This window comes from Tamandua tetradactyla, chromosome 2 (genome assembly GCF_023851605.1).
Source record: "Tamandua tetradactyla isolate mTamTet1 chromosome 2, mTamTet1.pri, whole genome shotgun sequence".
Lineage (NCBI taxonomy): Eukaryota > Metazoa > Chordata > Mammalia > Pilosa > Myrmecophagidae > Tamandua > Tamandua tetradactyla.
In genome coordinates, this window is record NC_135328.1 from 75,218,967 (window position 1) to 75,234,111 (window position 15,145).

Below are 15,145 nucleotides of genomic sequence, written 5' to 3' on the forward strand. Positions count from 1 at the left end.
GGGACATTCTGCCCCCATGTTGTTGGGACTTTCCCTGCTTGGGCCTGATTGATTGCTCCTGGCCCTCCACATTCCCCACTGGTTTTATGAGAGAATCAAATCATTGTTTCTTTATTTTGATGATAAATTTGCTGATATTGGGTTCCAAGGACTAATAATTTAACAGTTTGTATTTTTCTTTGCATGTATGAGGTTAGACAGTTGATTATACAGGGTCCGAACATTAAGCTTAATAATATGAGAATTAGGGGCCCTGCTATGGCGGACAAGAGCGTGGTCAGCCATGGGGACCGGGAAAATAAGTTTTCATATCGCTGGCTGGGGTACCGTCCGCCCGGTCTCCAAGGTGGCTGGCTGAAGCTTCTTTATCCAGACCAGGTCTCCAGGCTGCACCTGAGCTAGATCTTTTTTAGGTCCCAGATGGGCTGCCTTCACCAGTTCCCAAGTTTGCTGGGTGGAAGACTGCAGAGCCTGTAATGATTTTAGAAGAGAATGGTTATTTAATTCAGCTATTCTCCCCCCCCCCTCAAATTTAGGGATTAGTGGAGGTGGTCATTTGCCGCGTCCTCTTTTTCCTCCCCGGTTTGACACGGTTCCCTGGAAGGAAGGGCGGTAGGCAAGGCCTTCAACGCCCCAAAAGAGGACGAGGCATAAAATGGTGTAATAGAAAAAAACTGGGATTAATGACACTAATTGTGTGTTTCTTGTTGCTGGTTGTGCTCCAAGCATTATATCAAAACGAATCAGAAAGCAAAAGAATTGGAAAAAATGATACAAATTGTACAAATTGCAAAATCTTGTTAATGACTATTTGGAAAAAATTAGGTTGGGACGCCCCCATTAAGCAAGTCATGCTGCAGATACAGCAGGCAGAAGTGCTTTTAGAACAAGTCACAGAAAAGTACCCCATAGAAAGTAAACACTTACAATTAAAAAACCCTGCATTGAGCCATCCTAGAAATTTACTCCCCACCACGGCACCGGTCCATTGCTATAAAACAATAAAAAATCTAAGTAAACAATGTAACCTTTTAATCAAAACAAGCTAACATTTAACCAGATTAAAATAGGTCTTGACATATTGCCTCACCTGTAGAATAATAGGAAAAGAAAGTCTAAACTCAGAAAACTGCAAACACAATGTCTGTGGTTTAAGCCAATATCTTGCTGCTATTAAAATCTTGTGTAAGTGTTCCTAAGAAAATCAAAACGTGTACTTTCGCTTTGCTTCCCTGAACCTGTAACTTTACCTAAAATGTAAGCCATGACACAACCATGATTCTGTGATACCTGTTTCCTTGCCAAAAATAAAGGTATAAAATCAGTTAAGCAAAAATAAATCTAAGCAACTCTTCCCAGAGGAAAATTCTCTAAGCTGTCTCTTGGTGTTCTTCTCGCGCCGACGACCCTCCACACCTTCAAGCCCGTTCCCTCTGCTGCGGCTGGACCGCGGCAGTCATTTAAACATGGTTTTATATAGGGTAATTCCCTTAACATAGGGAGTCCATCTAGTCCTTAGGAGGGCAAATGGAAGGAGACTCACCCAGTTTTCGCCAGTCTTGAGCTTTAGTTTATTCAAAGATTCTTTGATTGTTCTATTCATTCGCTCAACCTGTCCTGAACTCTGTGGTTTACAAATACAATGTAACCTCCGTTTGATATTTAATACTTTTGTTAATAATTGAGTAATCTGGACGATGAAAGCCGGCCCATTGTCGGACCCCACTGCAGTCAGGAGGCCGAATTGGGGGACAATTTCGGAAACTAGTTTTTTTATTACTACTTGTGCTGTCTCGGTTCTGGTAGGAAATGCCTCCGTCCCTCCGGAGAAGGTGTCGATGAAGACTAACAGGTATTTATATCCATATAGGCCAGGTAATATTTCCGTGAAGGCTACTTCCCACTGCTCTCCTGGGGCTCGTCCCCTCAGCCTGGTTCCTGGAGGCATTTCTTTCCCGTGGCCGGAATTTACCTGGGCACAGATGTGGCATCTGGACGACACCTGCTGGGCTTATTGCTGCAATCAGGGATGTAATAATTTTCTCTGTAAAAGTTCAGTTAGTTTCGTACTGCCCAGGTGTGTACTTTGGTGAACCTGGGTAACTAAATTTTTCCCCAGCTGCTCTGGCACTAGGATTCTTCCATCTGGGAGAATTTTCCAACCATCCAGATCTGTTTTAGTGCCCAGGGTCTCGCCCAATCTAATCTCTTCCCCGGTATATTTTGGAGGGCTCAGCAATACACACCCCGGCAGAACAGGAAGTATCTGCAACATCCCCACTGGTTTTTGGGCAACCTCTTTTGCCATTTTGTCAGCCAGGGCATTTCCTCTGGTAATTTGAGTTTTAACAGTCTGACGTCCTTTGCAATGTATAACAGCTGCCCTTTTTGGCAACCAGATAGCCTCTAGCAAGGTGAGTGTTTCTGGTACATTTTTTATTTCCTTTCCTCCTGATGTCAAATGTCCACATTCCTGCTATAGTGCCCTGTGGACATGCGCAGTTGTGAAGGTGTACCTGCAGTCCATGTAGATGTTGATTACCTTCCCCTTTCCCCACTTTACAGCCTGGGTCAGAGCTATTAGCTCAGCCTTCTGGGCTGAAGTCCCATGTCCTAGGGCCTGAGCCCAAATGACCCGGTCCACAGCTACCACCACTGCCCCGCATACCTGGTACCCTTCAAGACGTAACTGCTCCCGTCTGTATATAATTCTTCATCAGGATCTGGCCAGGGGTTGTCAGTGAGGTCAGCCCTCAGGTTTGTGAGAGACTCCAAAATCTCGCGACAGTCATGGATGGGCTCAGACGGGTCATCATCCGGAAGCAAGGTGGCAGGGTTAAGAGCCACCGTTTTTAAGAAGCAGATTCTTGGAGGATCCAGTAGCAATACCTGATATTGAGTTATCTGGATGTTTGAGAGCCATCTCTCAGGCGGGCTCCTTAGTAATGTTTCTACTGAATGTGGGGCCACCATGTGTAAGTCTGTCCCAGTGTTAATTGAGATGCTTCTTTCATTAAAATGGCCGTGGCAGCAATGGCTCAGAGGCAGCTTGGCCACCCAGCCACCACATAATCTAGTCTTTTAGACAGGTAGGCAGCTGGCCTTTTCCACAGTCCTAGGATCTGAGTGAGGATTCCTTTTGCTATTTCTTGGGTTTCAGCAACATGGAGCTGAAAAGGTTTGGACAGGTCTGGCAAGGTTAAGGCAGGAGCACTTACAAGTGCTTGTTTTAGCATTTTGAAAGCTTTGTACTCAGTCTCAGTCCATGTTAGGGCTTCCTCCTTTCCCCCTGTGCTGATGTACAGGGGTTTGGCTATTTCTGCAAACCCGGGAATCCAGAGCTGGCAATATCGAATTGCTCCTAAGAATTCCTGCACCTGCCTTTTTGTTTTTGGTTGTGGCGTTTTTAGGATAGCTTCAATTCGATTAGAAGACAGGGCTCTTTTTCCCCCTTTTAATTCATACCCTAAGTACGTTGCCGTTGCTGAACTAGTGCAGAGTTGGGCCTTTTTGGCTGAGACCTGATAGCCCAGCTGACTAACTCCTGTAACAAGTTTTTGGTTGCTTTTTTACAATCTGACAGGTTACTAGCTGCCAGTAGGAGGTCATCTACATTTGTAAGAGAGTTACCTCTGGATGCTTTTGTCTATAACGAACCAGATCCTGGCTTAAAGTCTCATTGAACAGGGTGGGGGAATTTTTGAAACCCTGTGGCAACTGAGTCCAGGTTAATTGTCCAGAGAACCCCCTCCTCTGGGTCAGTCCATTCAAAAACAAAGATGGGTTGACTTACTGCAGCCAGGAGAAGCGAAAAGAAGGCATCCTTTAAGTCCAAAACAGTGTAGACCTGCTGGCTGGGAGGTAACAGGCTCAAGAGTGTATATGGGCTAGGCACAGTGGGGTGAATGGTTTCAATTTTTTTGTTTATCTCTCAGAGATCTTGCACTGGCTGGAATTTTTTAAATTTTTTCAGTAGGCGCATTGGTTTGTACCTAGGTCCAACCTTTTCCCTTGGTTTCCCTTTCTTTTTTAACAGTTTTCCATTTACCTTTTTGTTTTTCCTGTTCAGCCATTGCAGATATTAAAATTTTGGCTGTTTTTTGGACTGCGTGGTCCCGGGGTCATCTCTGTTATTAAAAGTCTTTTGGGCAATTTCTATCAGTTCAGACAGCACTTTACCCTTAAATCCTTCCAATTTCTGTAATTTTTTTTCCTTATATCTGGGGCCGACTGGGTGACAAATGCTATATTTGTGGCTCGCCTATTTTCAGGCGCCTCTGGATCTATAGGAGCCGTATAAGTGGTATGCCTCCAGGAGGCGCTCAAGGAAAGCAGCTGGAGATTTGTCCGGCTTTTGACGGTTTCGCTTACCCAAGACATGCTGGTTGGCTTCTTGGCCGCCGCTTATAGTCTCTGGAGCAGAGTCTGGCGATACCGATCGAGAGCCTCCTTACCTTTATCAGTGTTGGGGTCCCATCCGGGACGAGTGAAGGGGAACACAGCCTCTAATTGGGTTGACTCAGTAGTAGGTTGTCCATCAGGTCCAAGAATTAACTTCCTCACCTCTCTCCTGACTCATTCTCATTCCTCAGAGGTGAAGAGGGCCTGGAGCTGATGGCAGTCATCCCAGGTGAGCTAGTGGGTTAAAAGACAGTCTCTAAGAGGGAGATGAGCGCTTGGGGCTTTTCGGAGAAAGAGGGATTCTGGTTTTTCCAATTATATAGATTGCTAGAGGAAAAGGGGACATAGACCATGTAAGGTGGGTGGTCGTCCCCCGGGGCAGAGCCAACCTGCCTCAAGGGTAAAATTGGAGCTCCAGAAGAATCCAGTGACTGTGCACCAGGAGAGGGGTGGTAAGCAGAGCCCCTTCTTGTGTGGGGGGGACTGAAGGTCACCTCCCGGCTATTAGAGGGGCTGGTTGCCGCCTCTTGACCGTTTTTCCCCTCTGGTCTTTGAGGTGACAGAGGGGCTGCTGGGTATGGGGGAGGGTCCATCAAGAGTGGATCCTCTGATGGTCCTGTCATTACTGGGATCCCATTAGTCCTTTCTTTTTGAGAGCTTTTTATTAAGAGGGCCATTTTGGCTCGGGGGGGGGGGTTCTTTTTGGGACTCCAGGCAAGACCATAACCACTTGGGTTTTTCTGTTACAATTTCAATCCAAATTAGTATATAGGGAATTTGGTCAGGGTGGCTTAGATTACCAAAAATTGTTCTTTGGAGTTTATAAGCCACAGATAGATCTGTGGTTCCCTCAGGAGGCCACCCGGAACCAAAAATTGGCCACTCCCGTGAGCAGAATTTTTTCAAGTTGAAGGCGTTGACAGGGGCTCCATAGTCTCCAGCCTTCTGCTGAAATTCCTGGAAATTTTTCAGAAAACATTGAAGAGGAGTATAAACAGAAAAGCTTGACTGACCCATGGCAATTATAACAAGAATGACACAGAATGCGACAGAGCAACACAGAATGCGACGAGACCAACAGATGAGAGAAGGGACAAACTAAACCAAGACAAACAAAAGCCTTATCCTTAAATGATTCCTAACCAGAAGCCCCAGGCAACGTTTTGCTCCGGGACCTGACCTTGGAAGTAATGCTGAGTCCAGCCTTCCAGAGGTCCCTGACCTGGATCCAGTAACAGACCTGTACTCACCGGTGAGGTTCCCAGAAACAGATGACTCCACCAGATTTTGTATAATTTCGGAGGGTCCTATAGAACCGGCCTGGTTCCTGGTCCTTGCCTGGGGCAGAGGAACGTCTCTCCAAGGCCTTCCCCTAAGCTGGACCTCAGTTCGGGGGGCGGTCCCCAGGACCTGTGGCCACCAGATGTCCTGTTAGGGATGATCTCGCTGGGGCCTCCAAATGTTGTGGGGTGCACTGAAAGAGAGACCACATAATTCAAAACTGCAAGCCAATTTGGAGTCTTTATTAGCCGGCTGGCGACTGTCTCAGAAACTTCCAAGAAGGAAAATTGAGAGAGCAGCACCTAAAGGTTTCAAGGTGTGCTTATAAAGGCAAAAATTATGTTGTGGTTTTGCAGTTGCTAACAAACAAGTGTATCATAGAAGCAGAAAAATGCCGTTAGCTGTTGCCAAAACACATCCTGTTCTGTTTCTTAATATTGATTATTGTTTAACTCTTGGGGACGTTCCACCCCAATGTTGTGGGGACTTTCCCTGCTTGGGCCTGATTGATTGCTCGTGGTCCTCCACACCTGGGAGGCGTTTTCCTTCTTCATCTTCAAAGGTTGCTGGCTGGTGGGCTCTCTGCTTCTCGGTTCTGCGATGTGCTCTGTTGTGGCTTTCTCATGGCTCGGTCATCCTTCTCTGCTCTCTCTGAATCTCCTGCTTTCTCCAAAATGCTTCCTCTTTTATAGGATTCCAGTAAACTAATCAAGACCCACCTAGAATGGGTGGAGACATGTCTCCACCTAATCCAGTTTAACACCCACTTTTGATTGAGTCACAGCTCCAGAGAGATAATCTAATTAAAATTTCCAACATACAGTACTGAATAGGGATTAGAAGAAATGGTTGCTTTTACAAAATGGAATTGAGATTAAAACATGACTCTTCTGGGGAACATAAATCATTTCAAACTGGCATACCACTCTTTCCAGGTAATGTTTAATTGTCAATCTATTTTTTCCTGTTTTTTAAAGACATGAGTGGAACTATTAAATCCTGCCCTCAATGGCTCCTATCAGGGAGACTACACATAAATGTCACAATCCAATTAGGAAATAAACTCCTGGTTTTCTTTATTGGTATAGGACAGGACTTGTCTATAAAAGGATCATAAATGTTGATAGTTATATGGAAGAAGGATGTCCCCCTATTAACTTACATCTAGTTCTTGGAAACCACACTGAGTGAGGAGTCCAGGTACACTTACTTTCTGGGGCCAAAAAGCAGAGAAAACGTGCATAGGAAGAGAAAAAGGCGGGAACCACTATTTTCTGGGGTTCAGCCTTGACTTGGGTCAATTTGACTAGGTTATGCTGTCCATTTGTTTCATCAAGCAAGAACTGGTCTAATTATTACTGTGAGGATATCTGGTGGCCATGAATCATCTGTAAATTGGTGGTGTCTACTGCTGGTTACGTCTACAGTCAACAAGGAAGATCACCTTCAACAATGAGAGACATCTCATCCAATCCGTTGAAGGCCTTAAAAGAAGTGATGGTTTCAGCAATCAGAAGGAGAATTTCTGTCTTTATTTCAGCCGACCAGCTTCTCCTGGGGTATTCATCTAGAACCTTCATCAGATTTCCCTGCTTGCAGCCTGTCCTACAGAATTTGGACTTCTGCATCCCCGCAGTAGTGTGAGCCAATTCCTATGATAAATCACATAATGTTTACATTATGTATCAGAAATGTCAGAAACATAACCTATAAGATGTATCTCTATCTATCTATCTATCTATCTATCTATCTATCTATCTATCTATCTATCTATCTATCTATCTGTCTGTCTGTCTAATCCATCTCTGGTTTCCCTAGAGAACCCTAACTAATACAGCCAGTTTCTGTTTTTCTGACACAGAAAATTGCCTAGTGGTAAAATGTGTCTCAGGGAATTGTCAAAGAGCAGAGTCAACAGAGCATGCTACAAAGAACAGAAAACTTTACAATAATAACTATGCCCACAACAAACACACACAGCACTGCCAGTAGTTGAGAGGGAAATTCTAAGCAGTAATTCCGTTGAAAAATGAAAGTGAAGTTGTGATGGCTAAAGGGACCCTGAGGGTAATTCTTCCTCTTCCCCAATATCTCATTCGATTGCATCTCTAATACAACGAGATTATGCATGATAATAAGACAATAATCTTACCACTCCAAGAAGAACGATTTTTTGCAGTAAAAAGACAGTTGTCATATTTTCTATAGTTTAGGGGAGGGAGACATGACAAGAGTTCATACTTTTCATTTTTCAGGAGAAGCTGTTTGATGAGCAGAAGTATAATAAGCTATAAGGTAAGTCTTGAATATACTTTTCTCAGTCTGACCTTTTCAGTTTCATAGGTGCTGACAATTCTTCCCAGGTTTTGGTAATAAGTTGCTTTGAATCTTATTTTTTAATGAGAGTAACTATTTCCATCTTCATTGCAATGTTGGTAGAGGCTACCTTATGTGATACTGGTCAATGCTTTTTTATCGTTTTTTTTTTTTTTTTTTTTTGCATGGGCAGGCACCGGGAATCGAATCTGGGTCTCTGGTATGGTAGGCAAGAACTCTACCTGCTGAGCCACCGTGGCACACCCTGGTCAATGCTTTTTTAAACCAGCAGTTTATTATTTATTCATGTAAGAAGGACAGATACATCTGAATGGTTTCACAAATAAGTTAGTTACATTCTTTCCATTGCCATTAATAAAAGTTCTGATAAATTCATTTTAAAAATCTTATCCTACATATTTAGAAATTGGATGGAAAATCAATGCCTTATCAAAGGTGGGTGTGCATGCATGGGCTCACGTGTGTGTGTGTAAATGAAAAGTCATGTTTATGTGAATAAAAGGAAGATAATTGCCTTTCCATCAGAATTTATCCAATAGTTTTATACTACTGAAACACGCAATTCCCAATCCGATAGAACAGATCATAATCTCTATGAGGTTGCATTTATTTGCTTTATTATAACACAAAGCCTAGAACATAAAAGAATTTAGTAAATACTTGTTAAAAGGCAAATGAGAAATGGGTCTATTTTCTGAAAATGTCCCTCTATGGTAGACTATTAAGATAAAAGAGGCCTGAACTAGCAGGAAAAAGAAAGCTGAATTGCTCTTATTGATTTCACGGTTGGTTTCTCCAAGAACATCCCAACAAAGATTGCAATTAGCAGTCAACCTGGTGAAGTGTTTTGTAAGTAGAGTGCAAATACGTGTTCCTTTAATAAAGAAAAACAATACTCAGACTGTTGGAAGAATTTCCATGTACTTCTCTATCTTCCCCCACCCCCCACCCCTAGATCTATAGACAGAGGATAAACAAGATAACCAAGTGAAGTGAGAAAGAATATTAATAGAAAAGCATTTAAAATAATAAGAATAAAAATAAAATCATATGCTGTAACCCAGAACAGTCTTGTAATTAAATTTACTGGGGCAGAAACTTTGCTTCTGGGATTAATATCACCTTTTGGCAACTTAATGTCTTTCGGTATAAATACAAATCTATATTATTTTTCCATCTGTTTTCTGTATCATATTTACTCCTAGCACCTTCTTCAGAAGGAAACCACTACTTGTAAAACCAATTTTATCCTGCGATTATTTTAGCTTTATTTTCTCCATGAACTTTACTCACCCTCCAAACAAGATGCAAACTTAATTTAGTAAAAGCATGAAAAGAAAAAAACCTTGAACAGTCACTAAAAGACTATGTTTTCTTCATATGGGGACTAACTATTGAGTAGCAGTTCAGGAGAATAATGCATTTTACCTCCTTCTCTGAGGAGATTATAATACACCAGACTTCTCTCTATATCTTGATTATGCCTACTAAAGGGAGAAATGGTTAAATATCAGATTGGTAGTTCTATAATTTTATACTTTCCCTTACCCCATGTGTTGGGGATCTCTTCTCTGCTCTTGACCTTGCTTCAAGTTCAGTGGTTACGGTCTCTTCCTGTGAGCAAGGTCTGAGCTTTCCTAGCAGTGTTTGTGATCATGGATAAGTAACTATTTCTGGACTACAACTCTTCTTATAGCTGTACCCTCCTAGTATACAGGTATTGCTTTTGTTTTAGAATCAACAATAATTTTTTAATCTCCCCTTGCCTGACTTCTCTTTTTCAGTGCATTCTAAAGTCATCATCAACAAAAGGGCCATCATTTATTGGATTCCCTCAAATTCCAACATTTAGAAAATGTAATAAATATGTTAATTAATATTGCTCTTATTAAAATTTTAGAAGTAAATTTAAAACGTAAAATGCTAAAAAATAAAACATTTTCTAAGTCATTAATACCTAAGAAATACATCTAAGTCTTAATGCCTAAGTCATCTATCCTTACTTTTAAATGAAGAAATCAGTTCTTTTTTCATTTTCTTTGTTAGCCAAATGAATGAATATTCTTATTCTTTGCCAAAAGCATCCATTCTTGACATAATGGAACTAATGCTAAAATAAGACCAAAACTCCTTGAAAAGAAAAAAAAAAGCCTACATTTTCTTTGTTTCTATGATGATCTCACAGTAGCAAAGTGCAAGTCTTTCCTCACTTTAGTTTTACCACTACAAATTTATAATTCCTAAAAGGATGCTCTTCTTATGTAGGGCCTTGAAAAGCAAAATGGTACATGCTTTCTCTGAATTTTATAGTGTAGATCATATTTGCTGTCCTTCGAAAGTGCTCAATAGCTTCTTCAACCACTATGGATTTAGTTTTGTTCTCATTTATTCATTCAGAAATGTTGATATGACAATATGTTTGGGGAAAGCATGTGACAGTAAACAGCCAACACATAAACTGATCTCATAGAACTCACTTTCTACAATTTGCAAAGTTGAAATCATAATGTCCAAACTGTTTTACAACTTCCTCTTGACATAAGAGGATATAATTAAAATTATGTTGTAAAATAGTATTTGAAAATTTCATTGCATAATATTTATACAATGTTGCATATGGATAAATCATAATATACTAAAAATTTCTTATTTTTAGATGGTCCTCAATTTTTTGAAATTACAAACAGCAGTGTTGCAATGACTATATGAAACTTTAAAGTACATCCTAATTATTATTATTTTCTTTGGGATAAGTTCTTGAGTCTAAATATTTAATCTTTTAAATTGTATAAATATTGCCGAGTGTTCTTGGTTTTCTAATTCACTTACTCTCTGTATTTCTTGATTTCATTCAAAAAAGTATTTATATGTTATATTAAATGTGTAATTTAATAATTAAATTAAATATAATAAATTTATCACACATATTATTTAATAAAAAATTAAAATATGCCATGTAATCTAATATCTTAAATTATTTCTAGATTTTTAAGATATTTTTATTCTCCCAGTTTAAAAAAATTAGATATAGTAACTTTATGTGAGCATTAATATATGTAATTAGTTTCTACTAATTTATAATAGTTATTATAGCACAGTGACTGATTCTCATAATTACGCTACTGAATAGTGAAATTGTTTTCAGTGTATTTGATGTTAAGGTAGGGATTATTTCGAAGCCAATGACTCATGTGAGCAGGCTAATAAATATTTGCTGATTAAATAGTTTATAAGTGATAATTCTCATTCAAGAAAGTTTTCTATCATTTCCAAAGTATCTTACTGATATGGAAAGTGTGTACACATATTTTCCTGAATATAACATATTTTGGCTCATCGCTTATATGGATCAGAGTATGTTTTCAGAAAAACATAGCCAGTATGAAAGAGTGAAACAGAGTGAGAATATGTCTTTGTCACGGTCAGGTTCATGTGTCAACTGGGCCAAGTGGTGGTACCTGTTTGTCTGGTTGGGCAAGTGCTGGCCTGTCTGTTGCAATGAGGACATTTCATAGGATTAAATCATGATCACATCAGCTGCATCTGCAGCTGATTCCATTTGTAATCAGCAAAGGGTAGTGTCTTCTGCAATGAATAATGCTTAATCTGATCACTGGAAGCCTTTTAAGGAGGATTCAGAAGAGACAGGCTCTTCCTGCTTCTCTTGGGGGTGATGCTTAGGCTTAATTTTAAGTAGGCTTAACCTATCCTTTGTGAGGTTAAGTTTCATATGAACAAACCTCAGGATTGGGGGCTCAGCTTATACAATAACTTTTGATCAACTGTACCACCAAGAAACAGGTGAAAGCTCTTATGGGCTGAATGAAGTCTAGAGAGTGCATTCATTAAAGCAGGCTACCAGAGCCTTTGAGGACACAACCAAAAATATAACTAGATCTGTGTACATAAAAGTCATATCTTTCACAGCTGAGATAGTATGTCAACAGTCCCATAAAGGATATCTAGAGGGGAGGAAAGAGGATTTAAAAAGAAGCCTAGAAATGATTCTGTCAAAGTTGTGCTTAATATCTGAAAAAAATGGATGCAGACAGCTCTATCAATTAAAAATTGGTGTTTGTTAATGATAAGCATCCCACTGATTGGGATTTCTAATATTTCAATGTATGAGTGGAACTCTAATGTAAGAACACAGGAAGAATTACAACTGATACATCTTTTCTAGCCCTTGAGGCAAAGGGAAATTCCAAAATAGGGAATAGAAAGATCTGGGATGAATTCAGAAAATGAAATTTTTTGTCTTCAACATTTAAACAGCACACATGGATGAAGTTCCTCAGACAACCTGGTTCAAAAGCTCATGGTCCCCTACCTAAAGCAGAAGCATTAAAAATCACCAATGGCTTTTTCAGTCCCTTCACTGGTGGTGTTGGTGATGATCTTCTCCAGCCCCATCAGCTCCTTCAGCTGTGACCTGCCTCAGAGCCTTGACATGGGAAAGCAGGAGACCCTCACACTGTTGGGACAAATGGGGAAGATCTCTCTTCTCTCCTGCCTGAAGGACAGGACTGACTTCAGATTCCCCCAGGAGATGCTGGAGGCCAGCCAGGTCCAGAAGGCCCAGGCCCTGTCTTTCGTCCACGAGATGCTCCAGCAGATCTTCAACCTCTTCCACACAGAGGCCTCCTCTGCTGTTTGGAACACGACCCTCCTGGAACAACTCCTCTCAGGACTTCACCGCCAGCTGGAGGACCTTGAGACCTGTTTGCTGCAGGAGATGGGAGGAGAAGAATCTCTCCTGGGAATAAAGGACCCCACACTGGCTGTGAGGAGATACTTCCAGAGAATCCATCTCTATCTGCAAGAGAAGAAACACAATAACTGTATCTGGGAGGTTGTTAGAGTGGGAATCAAGAGATGCTCTCTCTTCATTAATGTGCTCACAAAAACCTCAGGATGTAGGAAGGAAACTAATTCCTAGAGATGAACGTCTCAGCTCAAACTCAATTTTTCCAGTCATTTCAAACGTTGATATTTTTTGCTTCAGCTACAAAATAATTTGATTCATGTTTAGCATATTTTATCAGTATTTTTAGGCATATATATGACCAAATATTTTCAGAATCTGGAGAAATGTAACTAGTGCCCTGTAACTGATCTTCATTTCATAAAATAAGTATTTATCTAAAAATTTCAACTAGTTTATACTTTTTGCTTTCATAGTTTCATTTTACATAAAATATATTCACCTTTGCTTTGTAATAAACATATAACTGATTGTTTTAATAGTTCAATAAATTGTTGTAAAATTTGTTTTAAGACATTTCTGTTTTTTAAAGAAAAATGAACATTCCCTTAAGTGTTAATTCCACAAGCTAAATAGGAAAGTAGGCAGTACAGTGCACTCATCCATCCATTCATTCATTTATCCATTCAGTGACCTTTGAGATAGAGCCTTGAGAAAGAGGTGAGCACTCACAGACTTTCTGGAGCTTACATACAGTAAAGGACATGGACATAAATATGTATTTATAAAATTAGTTGCATTTGGAATCTGACTACACAGGAAAAGTAAAAAATGCCTTGGTGTTCAGTATCATAGCAATGGCAAACCACTGGCTCCTGTGAGAATTCCAATGGGATTTAACAGGCTCAACCAAAATCCCCGGGGATGTGTCTTTTCCTCCATGCTTTAGATGATGTCTTTGTATAACATTGTCAAGGTAAGAGTCCTAGACTCAGATTCCATTGCCTTAGTCAACCAGGTAGAAATAGTTTTCTTTAATATTCAACAACAGTCCCTGCTAAAGCTTCAGATTTCTTGACTTTCCCACCCTTGGAGCTCAGGACTGTGGAGCCAGGCCACCCTTTGCCACATAGTTAATATTTCCTTTGTGGAAGAAAGATTTGTTACCAGAGTGATGCAGCTTAGAAAATTCAAAGACAAAACCAATTGATGGTGCATACATTACGACTATTATTTCTATCATCTACAAAGATACTTATTCCCAAATACTTGTAACAATATTATGCAATTATATCATAAGCAGCCAAAAGGACCCTGACCTTTTTTACTTGGAGGAGGATAACAGAAGTCTCATTGGGTTCCTAAATCCAGTGCCTAGTCCAGGATTTTTAAAGGATTTTCACACACTTTGTAAATTCTGAGACCATCAGGAAAACAAAACTATAACCACCTTCCAATTCCTAATATTCCAAAGTATATGGGGAAAAGGATAACTATAGTGAAACTTCACATTTACACAAAGGAAGAACAGTGTTCTAGTTTGCAAACTCCTGGAATGCAATATTCATGAAACAGAACAGCTTTTGAAAAGGGAATTTATTAATCTGTAAGTTTACAATTCTAAGACTGTGAAAATGTGCAAATTAAGGCAGGGCTATGAAAATGTCCAAAGTAAGGCAACCAGGTAAAGATGTCTTAGTTCAAGAAGACCGATAATGTTCAAGGTTTCTTTCTCAGCTGGAAAGGCACATGGCAACATCTGCTAGCTTTCTCTCCAGGCTTCTTCAGTGACTCTCCTGGGGCTCTGTGCATTCTTTTGGCTCTTTTGGTTCTGGTGGCTCTAAAACTTTTTCCAAAATGGTTTCCTCTTAAAGGGCTCCAGTAAGAAAACCCACGTTGAATGGGTGGAGACACATCTCCATGGAGACCATTTACTCAATAGTTATCACCCACAATTGAGTGGGTCACATCTCCATGGAAACAATAAAAAGGATTCTACCCAGTTATACTGAATAAGGATTAAAGGAAAATAGCTTCAAAACGGTACAAACAGTAACCCCTGAAACAGTGATTTTAAACTACCAAATGCATTAGCTTGCTGAACAGGATGGACATTCTTTCTGAATGTTGCTGAACATTCTTTCTGAGCTTTCAAATACTTGGGTTCAAATTGGATATGAGGCAGCAACACAATCAATAATCTTGGATCAGCATCATGTTTCTGTTCGGATTATTATACATTTCTAGAAATTCCTATTTAATGTTTTATTTTATTTTGCACTTTAGTTTCATAACTTTTATAATTTAGTTATGAATTATATTTCTTTCCTTAGTCTATGGATCCTATTTTTCAAGTTTAACACATTTTCATTGAACTCTTGTGACTATTAATCATTATCAAGAGCTCATTGATAGTAATTT

General features: G+C 40.0%; 1 protein-coding gene across 1 annotated transcript; it reads left to right on the forward strand.

The window, feature by feature from the left end:
- The first annotated feature begins 1,738 nt into the window (after positions 1-1,738).
- On the forward strand, positions 1,739-12,958 carry LOC143656437 (interferon omega-1-like). The gene is made up of 2 exons (XM_077128576.1): positions 1,739-1,852; positions 12,295-12,958. Exon 2 carries the CDS (start codon positions 12,377-12,379, stop codon positions 12,956-12,958), a length of 582 nt encoding a protein of 193 aa, XP_076984691.1. The 5' UTR covers positions 1,739-1,852; positions 12,295-12,376.
- Positions 12,959-15,145: the final 2,187 nt, after the last annotated feature.

What these genes read in the sequence shown, in the direction of transcription:
- LOC143656437 (XM_077128576.1), top strand. Translation starts at nt 12,377, where the DNA reads ATGGCTTTTTCAGTCCCTTCACTGGTGGTGTTGGTGATGATCTTCTCC.